This window comes from Hevea brasiliensis, chromosome 7 (assembly GCF_030052815.1).
Source record: "Hevea brasiliensis isolate MT/VB/25A 57/8 chromosome 7, ASM3005281v1, whole genome shotgun sequence".
Lineage (NCBI taxonomy): Eukaryota > Viridiplantae > Streptophyta > Magnoliopsida > Malpighiales > Euphorbiaceae > Hevea > Hevea brasiliensis.
Window position 1 is genome coordinate 3,172,432 of NC_079499.1, and position 12,061 is coordinate 3,184,492.

The window sequence follows — 12,061 nt, forward strand, 5'->3', positions numbered from 1 at the left end:
TTGTTATTTTTAGGTTGACCCAATGATTGGTTGAGATTTAATTATCCTTTTCATTTCAATGAGCATTTTAAGATCAGTATTCAATAATAATTTCAAATGTTGTGATATAAACGCCTCTTTATCCAAGAATTTAAACAAACAAAGAATTCAACTAAACAAGAATTCAAGCAAAGAGCAAAGTTCCATGGCATCTAAGCCCTGGGCTTGATCAATCAAACCTGATGGAGCAGCAACACTTTCCTGCAACACCTTGAAATTCTCTTGGGTTTCTACTTTCATTGGAACAAAATCTGGTTGTGGCTCAGTTTTGGAGAAAGGCGCCCAGCCAACAATAAGAGCATTGCAGAGTACGTCGTAAAGCACCGAACCTTGAGTCTTGAACCCCGCGCGAAGTTCAAAGGCCACTGCAAATTCTGCGTGGATTCCAACTTCACTGAATCTGCGAAATTCTGCTTGAGCAATCTTGGGTCTTGAATTCAACCCACAGGAGGAGAAGGCTTGAATCCTGAGCACGAAAGAAAAAGAGGGGATGCTGGCGTCGTAGTCTAGTCTTGTGCGAAGTCCAGAAGCTTGAAAGAGGAAGAAGGGAATGATTGCAGAGGCTCCCCCTATGGAGTCGGAAGAAAACGTGTACTGTTAAGGATGAGAAGACAGTAGGATGAGTTGAAGAAAACGTCTGTTATATCACGTATTCTCAAGTGATGAATTTTGAAATTGGATTAAATTTAAATGTGCAGGATTGATTTGATCAATTTAATAATTGAAGATCTGATTAATCGCAAAAAAATTTCAGAGGTTGCAACTCAAGATCAAGAAAAATTACAGAAGAAAAAGAAGATTTAGAGAGTCAGAGATGCTTGAGAAGGAAGAACAGTTATTATTCAATCACAGTCACATATGTTACAGAAGGTTCCATATCTTCAATGGAGATTACAATCAGCTCTGCCTAACTATTTAAAGATTTTACATCGAACCAATCATTATTTGACATGTATCATAACACACAAACAACCTGCTAACGTCTTAACAGACTGACAAGAATTCCCGCCCCTATCAAACGCTCCGTTTCACTAACAGCTTTTGCTCCCCAATTACTAGATCAAAAACAATAACTGGGTGCTGTTGGCTAATATGGTTAACTTGTAGGCATTCAGTGCCATTCCTTTTCTTACCTAAAACCCTGATAGGACTCTGGATATGATCTCGACAACCAAAAATGCTTCAGCCTAATTATCAAAGCAAATATGCCATAGCATATAATATGCATCAACCCCACTCCTATGTACCTGTAGATTTCACAGTAGCAACAGAAATGGGTTATTTCATAAGCAGTAGCAACATATACGGGCAATATTGAATACTTTTATCTGGCACAATAAGCTCAGTTGGTTCACTTGGATGTAATACAAGTGGTTGGTCATGGATTCAAAACCCAAACCTTGTTCCACAGAAACAGGAAAAAAAAGAGGGGGCATAGTGGCTTCTTAGACTTGTCTTTAAGGGTCTTAAGTTGGATGCATATGCTTTACAGCATAATGATGATGATGGGGATGAAAACAGAGAGTGATTACATACCATAAGGGAGCATATGGGGACGACAAGTCAAGAAATGGATATGGCCACCTATAAAAAGAAGGAAGAAAAAGCATGATCACAATGCACAAAAACTATAATACAGAGAAATAATATGAAAAATTGGTAATATAATTTTACCACATCGAAACACAAGCATGGATGATCCACTGAGAGATGACAAATATACATGTCCACAAAATAAAATATGCAATCCGAAAGGTGGGGAACCGCTGAAAGGAAAAGATTATGAATTTGTAGTTGGCCATTAAGGAACATAAATGAAAACCATCAATAACAATGAGGAATTAGGATTACCAAACAATTCAAAAATGTGTCACCAAGGAGTAAGACAGCGTTGACTGAGTGCATACAAGCATTCAGCTGCAGTTCAATGAAAGGACACCATTTAATTGAAAAATTTTTGCAATGAAAGGAGCTATCTACTAGTTTTTGAGCATAAATATAATGCTGCTGTTTCTTTGCAAGCTTTTTTTATGACATGACTTGCTCAATGTAAGTCTGAGACTCCAAAAGTTTGAAAGAAAGGAAGGCATGCATGGCTAATGTAACATTGGTTCTTTGACATGAGAAGCTAAAACCAACTTAAAAATTTTGAGAAAAAAAAAAAAAAAGATCATTCTCACATGAATTACAGACCATCAATTTACACAATGGTTATATACAACACTTCTACTCAATTTCTTAGAAACACTGTCCAATTCTAAGGTAAAGTACTACCAGAACTAGAAACAACATACCATGAATACCAACTACGTTTTACTTAGAGAATGATTCTGCAGTAGTTACAGAGAATGAGTAGAATGCAACTATCTGATTACTAAACGGGAAAAATAACTTATTTCTTACATGGCCCTCACAACCTTAAGTTGCTATCTTAGTAGGATCCCCAATATGATCCTTTACACACTATCCAATAGAAGAAGTAAATAAGCAGTGTGGTGGTAGGCTAATACTTACAAAATCAAGGGTATAATCTTTGGCCGTTAGAAATGGATAAAGAATGAACCAGAATACAATATCAGTAAGCATCACAGCACCAGCAGATGTCTGCTCAAACATGGAAGAGAAATCAATTAGAGAGGAATTAACTGCCTAGCTTGACACATTGATGTGCCACCTTTTGAACTATGCTTAAACAATAGAAACAGTAAGGACAATATTGGTTAAAAGGGAAAAATCAATAATGAGCATGGGAAAGCATTATAATTGAATTAGAACAGGCACAAAGTATGGACAGACCATATGCAATTATGCATCCTTTATCCCAAACTAGTTGATTTCTGCCCTGAAGTGACTAACAGATATAGGCACGTAGATGTTGGACCCACTTTATGTAGCAAATACAGATTAGTGGGATTCTTCTTTGATTTGACTTTGCTTCACAATAGATACAATTATTTATGTCACCTTAAATAAAACTTAATATGACATTTCTGATCAACGAACAGGTATAAGTGCTTGGCTCTTAAAAGACCAAACTACGCCTAGCAACGTTCCAAAACAGCCGCAAGAACAATAATACTATTCTTACTGCAATATGTCATGAACCAAAGTTATTTTTTAGGGAAGTTGCTGATATGGATAACAACGAATTCCTTATTTTTGGTGTTATCATTACCCAAAGTTGAGAAGAAAGGTTCATGAATGGCAGAACAAGTGCACAAGTGCCACTTTAACTTAGTATTGTTACCAAATTGACATGCCTAGTACCCACAGTCAATAATTTTTCAATAGAAAGATCTATAACCTGATTCATAAATCATAGTTGATGTTATTCCATTTTGCAACTATACAACATGCACTTATCCAACATCCTACATGCACATAAAATATGCACATTTCTGCCCTCACTATCTATTTTTGGGGGGTAATAACTCACCATTGTTACAAACAGATGATCTCATAAATATTGGTTATTAACCATCCGGTGCACACCAGAAATATAGTTGGTCTGAAAGCCATGTCAGAAGCCTTCCCCAAGATTTGATTATCATTTAACAATGGACAAGACACCCTTAAGACACTTTTGCACAACATGCGCATTTTTTCCATCAGTTAACAATGAAGAACCTCATGGTCACCAAACCCATGTGCCTGTGTTCTTGGTGAACAACTCACAGATATTGTCTGTAAGACTATAATGCAGAATTTTTCCCCTTTTCTTTTTTCTCTTTTAGAATCTTTTCACGTCAAGAATTTAATGACAGAAAATCAAGGTAATGCACCAAGGCACAATTTTTCAATCTCTGCACAAAAGCTGAAATAAACGATCCTGAATAAAAACTAACCTGAAAAATAATTTGAAAAATATAGCCCCATGCACCTGCAGTTTGGCGACCATGAGGTTCTCCATTGATATCTAGACTTTTGGGCAAGTCAGATATATCTGCTGTTTCCCTAAGTGAAGGAGCTGTATAGTTGCATCTCTCTGCATCTATATTTTCATGATAAGCCTGATCATCATCTAATCCATTGTGATGCTTGCAACACCCATAAAAGGAGATTGAAGATCCAAGCTGCAGAAGAATTCAAGAGCTTAACTTCTGTAAACTGACAGTAAAATAATCTAAAACATAAGAGCAGCTCTGCTTCCAAAATCTAATAAAGAAAAAGAAATATTGACAAATTGACCGCTCTGTCAATATAAGAACTAAAAATAATTTATTCCTTCAAGAACTTTGGAACAAATTACAAACAAATCTGTACAGAAAACATACCGCAAAATAGATTGTGACCAAAGTAAAAGTCCACCTGTGCAAAGAAAAGGAAAAGTGGGAAAAATTACAAATATAATGAGAAAACTTAATAAATCTCTCCCTCCTTTCACTGGGCAGTATCTATATGTTATATATTCCAAACTTAAACTCTCTTGGTTGCTACATATCAACATGAAAAAATGATGAGGTAGCACTTCTCCTTCCCCAACTCCACTGGGCAGTATCTATGTGTTATATATTCCATCATTTCCAAGGATGCTTTCAATCCCAAATATAGTAAAAGACTGACACAAGTAAGGAGACAGAGTAATATGTTCCATAGCTTCAGGCCTGAAGTTGACACAATTTTTTAGAATTATAGCCCTGTCTATGTCTGACTACTAGTTTAAACCTTATTGAATTTACTTTATATCGAAAGAACTTCAAAGCAAAAGAAAAATGCTGTGCAGGTTGAAGACTTACTGAGTGTAGAAGTAAAATATGCCAATTCCATCAACAACAGTATTTGCTGTGATCAGTGAGAACATGATAATGAAAGCAGTTATTCTAAATACAAGCAACCAAGCAGGGTGAATTCCTTTAAGGCATGTCTTCCAAGCTTCACCCTTGTATAAAGCTTCCACTCTTTCTCGCTGATTTTCTCTCCTCTCAGATTCTGATTTCTTGGATCCTTCATACTTCCGTATTAGAATTGCCGCAAAAATTATAGCAAGTAAGACAAATACTGCGCAGAGGAAGAACCTCCAGTTCAACCAATAACTTAAAGTGGTTGTATTAGCAGTCATGACAGGCTGCCAAGTATGCTTTGAGGATCCTGTCAAGGAACCCAACAAATTATTTAAACTAGTTACATCAATCACCATTTTTTTTGAATTAGTCATTAATATTCTTTTTGGAATGAGAAAAAAAGAGTCTACACTCGATGAAACTATGAGTTCAATTCAAAAAGTAAAAAAATTTCATTGATAAAAGCTGATTAGATGAAACTGTAAACAACTGAATGAATTTCTGCAGAAAACTAGCGTCCACGATAAAAAAATGAATTTAAATAAAACAATCCCAAATTTCAACCGTAATGGATATGCATGGTTGTGAAGACCCAAAAGAAGTCCTAATTAATTCATTGAAAGAAAACCGTTTACTGCAAAAATGGAAGAGTTTTCAACAACAACTTCAAGGAATAAAACAGTGTAAAATAGATTAATTAACCAGGAAATAAAGCAAAACTAATTCCCATAAACATTAATTTGCAAATCAAAGATTTAGAAAAAATAAAATAAAATTTGGCGAAAAACCCAAAAACGATTAAATGTAGATAAGTGAATGCCAAGCCAACAACAATCTCAAAATTCAATCACCAAGATCACACAACTGTAAAAAGATGGAGAAAAAAAAAATTTCCCTCTCTCTTTTCACTTCCTCGAATGAAAAACTCAAGGAATAAATACTAGAAGTGAGGAGCAATATATGCACATGTCTGTATACACTAAAAGAAGACAAAACACAGGTTCTTTACTTTGGATGTGATTAAGCCATAAAGGTAATGATCATACAAGTTAAACAAGATAGCATTATGGGTAGTTGAATTCCATTCCTTAAAGAAGATTGAAAAAAAAAATGATTAAAAAAAAGAAATAAAAGCGTTAAACTTACTGCTTCCAAAATGAAATGCTGATCACGCAAAAGAAGATGCTTTGCTTCTCTCAATCCTCTATGAGAGAGAGAAAGAGAGCGCAATATAGCTACCTTTCCTTGATGGAATTATTAATTGGCCTCTTTTGAAAAGGACTAATAAAAAAAGAGCTTATCTGATTCTGCAAATCCTGAAAGACTGGAGAAAGATTCAGTAGAAGAAATACATTGCAAGTTTAAGCTTCTGGGTATAGTTTCTCAAAGGAAAAACAAAAGGGGTTGAATTCCTACTAGGAAGGTGTTTGTTTCTGGAGGAAAACCCACAGAGACGGACTCACATAGATGACAACTAAAGCCAATAAATATAAATCAATCGTTCGAGTGGGACCTGGAAGTGTGACAGTATGATACGATTTCAGCAACAGAACACAACTAATATGAACAAAAATAACACTTTCTGCTTGCATTTCCATTTTCATTTTCCAATATTGCTGTCTATTAAAAATAAATTTAAAATAATTAAAATTTTTTAATAATAATTAAATTAATATTTTTGAAAAAAGGGGTTTTTACTATCCCATTCTAAATCACAAACGAAGCGTAGGTCCAGCTCCATGGTTGGGCTAATTATTCAATTTTTTTCTCTTTTTTTTTTGTCATGTGGTTATGAATTTTTCCCTTTTTAGCATAGTATGTTCTTTTGGTATCGGGTATGGGGATGGCTCTCCTTCTCCACCTCGGCGTGGGTCTATCCTCATCCTTCTGGACGGAGCTTGTGTTTTATTGCAGGCAAGACTATGGCTCATTTGTGAAGGCTATCTAAAACCTACAAAGAAATCTGCAATAAATTTTGTTTCGAGAGTAGTGGCGGTAGGGCCCTCTTGTTGTGTATGCGTATTTGTTGGTGGTAGGGATGGGTCCCAATTTATCAATTAAGTTCTATTAGGATCAATGAGTCCTCCGTTTAGTCTGTGAGATACCTCCTGAAGCCACTTCTCTCTTAACTATTCAATATCTCATCAATCGGATATGCAAAAGAGCTGTTCCTCGCACCCATTTGCTCCCATTGGCTTCGAATCTAGTCTTCACCATGGTTTTGGGTACGTTTCTTTGAAACTTGAGGGTCCTCTGGGTTGCTTGTCTTCTAGAGGTGTTTTGTGGATGAAATCATTGCTCTTAGCTTGCGTGTTTCATTTGCGCTTCATTTGATTGCCTTTTGCCTACTCAAGGACGACTCAGCTTCGTTTTGGATGTGAGAGCGATGGTTGCTTTCATGTTGAGTCAGAATTAGGATTTGGTTTCCTTTGGTGGTAGTTTGGGTTGTTTTAGGCTTGGGCAGTCTATTAGGGCTCTTTTTTGTATGCCTACATCTTGATTACCTTGTTTGGATTTATGTTGAGAGACCTTCTATTTTAGACAAAATTAGATTGTGTGTTGGGTTCGCCCCTGTTTTTAGTATAATTGGGCTCCTTAAGTATAGAAAAATTTTTTATTTCATCAAGAAGTATAAACTATTTCATACGTTTAATCAATTAAAAATTAAAAAATTATATTTTTTTAGTGATTTTTATCATATTTTTTAATAAAATTTATTATTATTTTAATAATATGTCAATTATTTATTAAATGGGTAATGCAGACGAGAGGTTGTCGTAAATATAATAGGTCTTTGGCCTCTTATTCCACTACAATAAATTATTATATTTGATATGATAGAGAAATTATTATTACAAGAATTAAATAATTTAATGTTTATAAAATGGAGTAATTAAATGTAGGTGTATTTTTCAAATGATAGGGACTAAACAAAATTTAAACTAATGTATAAAATGGTTGAAGGGATTAAAAAATAAATGAAATAAAAATATATGAACTAACTAATATATATTTTTTAAATAAAGAACCAAATAATTATTTTAGAGATTAAATAATAATTTTTTTAAAAAAAAATTAAAAGTGAAAATATTGTAATTAAGGTGTGTGTATTGAGCTAGTTTCTTTTGAATCTATATCATAAGGTGTAACAAAATTTTTACACTGGTTATCACCTACTGCAATCCTCCTCCTTTATCCGGGTTTGGAACCGGCTAAGCGCAGACTACTTTAAAGATTAAAATTGAATCTCAACTAAAATTAATGATTAAAAGTTATTATAATAATACTAAAGATTTTGATGAAATCCAATCTTCAATAAAAATATCATTTTGTTGTGCATTATTTTAGGATGTGTTTGATAGAAAATTAAAAAAAAAATCAAGAGTTAAATATTTTTTTTAAGTTTTAATTTTTAAAAAAGTAATTATAAATTTAAGTCTCTAAATTTAATATTTAACCTTAATGAGTTGAAAAGTTAACCTATTTTTTTAAAATATTTAGTTAAAAATTACAATAATAAAAATTATTTCTTGTTAACCTTGTAACAAGAGAGTAGATTATGATTGTAAAATTCATGTTATATATCAGTCAAAATGAGAAATTTAAAATGTATTTTGCTTAATTTTTATGTGAAAGTATTTATTTTTTGAAATCATACACTCTTCACTCTTTGAATTTCATCTTATTGAAATTATACAAAATAATATTTTTTTCATATCATTAAGAAAACAATCCAATACCTACCTTGAAATATAAGAAAGATTAAAGTTCAAATCTCCTCCCTTTTAGAACATTTTGATGTAAAAAGGAAATTCAAAGAAAATTTGCTACTTGCTAGTAAATTTCATCTCAAGATTTACTTTTTCAAATATAAAGGTAGAAACCATTCAATCAATGATTGGGATTTTATAATAACAATCTAAAGTAACTTCCACCCTTCAGGAATTTTAGTTCTTTAGCTTTTTTTTTATTTGAAATGGGAAGTTGACAATTTAGCCAACCACCCTGCAATTGAGTTGGGGCACCAACCATTCCATGATATGATGTGATCCTCGCATGTTTCAAATCCAAAGCAAGTAGTTGGCGTTTATTAATCCATCACTCTCAGGCGAACCTCTCAAAGGGTCACGGATCGGTTTCCAAGTCGAGATCGGTGATTCAGGTTCAAAATTTAAGAGAAATAAAATTAGAGAGGGCTCCACGAAAGTTTTCTAATGATGTACATCCAATCCCCTGATAGGGACAGAACATCATTGTGATAAAAGATACAGTACAGTGGGAGTCTTCTACGTATGAATAATGGTGCAGTAAGCCAGAAGTTTTCTATGACCTCCCAAAAGAAAAAAGCATGGACAAAGTATTGCTAGCAGAACAACAGGTATTCGTTTGCTCTACAACTACGAATTTACAACTTAGGTAGACTTGCCAGTGGCGGTGAGCTGCAGAAATTTTTGCTACTTTTCAGCAACTTGCATGTCCAGCCTTGTAATTAGCATTTGTAGCAGATTACTCTATAAGATCATAAGGACCAAGATCAATCGCATCCAGAAAGATTGCCTTGCTTGCCTCATTTGCATGCTTCCACAAGGACATCATTTTTGGGATTGAACTCACTATATTAGCATCAGGATTACTACAATCATCATCAAGTTTAGTTGAAAAAATCATGGAAACAATTCTGAGAAATCAACACTACTGTAATATTGAGATGCTTCTAATCGGAACCCAGTGAAATTAGTTACTCGTGTCCAAATACTTCAACCAGTAGCCTCAAACAAATTAACAAGTTAGCCAGAACATCAACGAAAAATGCCTTGTGCTGTTGTCATAATTCTTTTTTCCCTTCATTTTTAATTTTATTTTACTCTATTGTGATACGCAGGGAGAGTGAAACGGTAGAAGAACTATATAAACAACCTCTTCCCAAACAGTAGATGTGCCTATCAAGAATGTAATTTCTTGGAAACTACTTCGATCGATGAAACATCTGATAGGGACCTTCTCAATCTTTTCAGTATAACTAACAACTGAACCCCGTGGACACATTGGGTGTCCATTATTACCCAAATCTGACAGAGTTCAAGTGGTCAAATGAAGCTTCCCAACTTCTCCCTGCTTGATTGCAATGCACTGCACAGTATTCCATTGTGCTTTGGATGAACTATTTATAACTCCGGTATTGTTGAACCCTCTATATGAGTATATATCCTAGGATATGTCTACCTTGTCCCCTCCACATCAACATTATCTGCTCATCATCAAAAGACAATAGCACGCATGGAATCCTGCTAAGAAATGAACAGGGAAATGCTTAGGAAAGTACAGCCATATTTTCCACAATAGTTGAGGCCACTAGGCATGATAAATGAAAGAAACTAAACTGCCCAATACAATTTTCAACAGATTACTTTATACTTGCATAATTAACTGCTATTTCATTTCCTGTTTTTTTCAGTGCATATACCAATATAACATTATATCTTCGAAAGATATGAAATGTAAGCAAGTTTCTTTCAAAGACAAAACTACAAAGGTTTATCATCAAGACCTGCAAGGCATAGGAGCAGCATTTTTTTTTCCCCCCACATCTCTTACCAAGGAAATGTAAACTCTATTTTTGGCTGCAATTTTAGTAAAGAAATAAGCTAATTGAACTAATTACTCAATGAGAGAGAGAAATTCCAAATGATAAACACAACCTTGTCAAAAAGTCCATGTATATTCTCCACATTAAGAGCGTATATAAAATATTTGTGAGTACGGAGATCTTAAATGAATCAACAGAATCAGAAGAGAATTTAGAACACAAAAACTACAAATTTGAAACAAATACCACATTTCTTTTACACTCCAGATTAAGAAGGCAAGAAAATTGACAAATATATAGGAAGTGAATTGCCATTCATGGCATTCTTTTGGAATAACAATCAACAGAAGCAACAGGAAACTGGGTTATTTTTATATGAACAAATGGTGGATGACACACCTAATTTACATATTGGCAAAAGATTCTTCCCTTTCTCTGTAATTCATCAGCTTCAGCTTTCATCACTTCTTCAGTAGCTTCATGGATGAGTATTGGATAAACTGAAGCTGCTGGTTTCCAAAGCATCATTGCTATTGCCCACGAGTTTGATAGTTATAGTTTCTGCCACAAAAAAGGTAAACCACACCACCAGCTCTATGATTGACTTTTCCTCCAGTTTTTCCTTAGCATTTCAGAAATCACACAAAGGGCAAAGTTTTGTCAGCACAGATTTCTTTAACAACCTCAAGAAAATACAGATGCGCAGCACAAGTAATGCATCAACTATAAGCGACACCGAATGAAATGATTAGTAAAAAATAATTTTTTCAATTATAAGAATATGAGCTCCTTAATTTTTTTTTAATTAGACTAATCATTTGCCAGTAATGGGATCTCAGAGTTTTTCTGGTTTTTCTATTGCAAAAAGGGGAAGACGACAGAGACGGCGCACGACACATCGAGTCCTTAAAACGACGTCATTTTAAGCTCTGTTCTCAATCTTCCTAAACAACACTGTATAAATACGGCAGTGAATCAAAACGTTGTCGCTTTCCAAACATGTCTGGAAAATCCACGTCTCAATCTAATACAGGCATTACCAAATATATGTATACCTAATTTAATAAATGTGCTTAAAAATCGTATCGTAGTCTTTTTATTTTTATTTTTATTTTTATATTTTTTATAAAAATTAATTTATTATATTAAATATTACTTTTTAATTAAATATTTTTAAATTTTAATAATTAAAATCTTATTTCATATAAAAAATAATAATAATTATTTTTTTTTTTACTTTTTTTCTTAAGTTTACAATTTTAAATATCATTAATTTTTTTATAAACATGCATTACACATTATTATACTCATTCTAAAATTAATGATTTAATTTTTTATAAAATTTTTATATATTATATAATATTATAAATATTATATTTAATTACTTAAATTAAAATATTAATTTTAATTTCATTTTAATTAATTATATAAATAAATTATTTTTTATTTGATTATATTTTTATGAAAATTATATGCTATATTATTAATATATAATATTATTTTAATTATAAATTTAAATGTAATATAATAAAAAAATATAATAATACATTTTTAAAATATAAATAGATGAAAATATTTAAAAATTAAAATAAATTAATAATAAATATAAATTAGTTCATTTAATTTAAATCATTAAACTCTATTGTTTTATTTT

The 12,061-nt window shown here is 32.9% G+C and overlaps 1 protein-coding gene across 2 annotated transcripts; it reads right to left on the reverse strand.

The window, feature by feature from the left end:
• Window positions 1-854: 854 nt before the first annotated feature.
• LOC110673672 (uncharacterized) lies at window positions 855-6,402 on the reverse strand. 2 transcript variants are annotated; one of them, XM_021836815.2, is made up of 9 exons: window positions 5,967-6,402; window positions 4,776-5,127; window positions 4,314-4,347; window positions 3,885-4,112; window positions 2,554-2,643; window positions 1,891-1,956; window positions 1,714-1,805; window positions 1,576-1,623; window positions 855-1,286 (listed from the first exon to the last, which is right to left on the reverse strand). In XM_021836815.2, exons 2-9 carry the CDS (start codon window positions 5,096-5,098, stop codon window positions 1,169-1,171), a joined length of 999 nt encoding a protein of 332 aa, XP_021692507.2. In that variant the 5' UTR covers window positions 5,099-5,127; window positions 5,967-6,402; the 3' UTR covers window positions 855-1,168. The 2 variants fall into 2 exon arrangements, with proteins under 2 accessions (XP_021692507.2, XP_021692506.2); XM_021836814.2 differs by lacking the exons at window positions 1,891-1,956; window positions 5,967-6,402 and having other exon boundaries at window positions 4,776-5,144.
• Window positions 6,403-12,061: the final 5,659 nt, after the last annotated feature.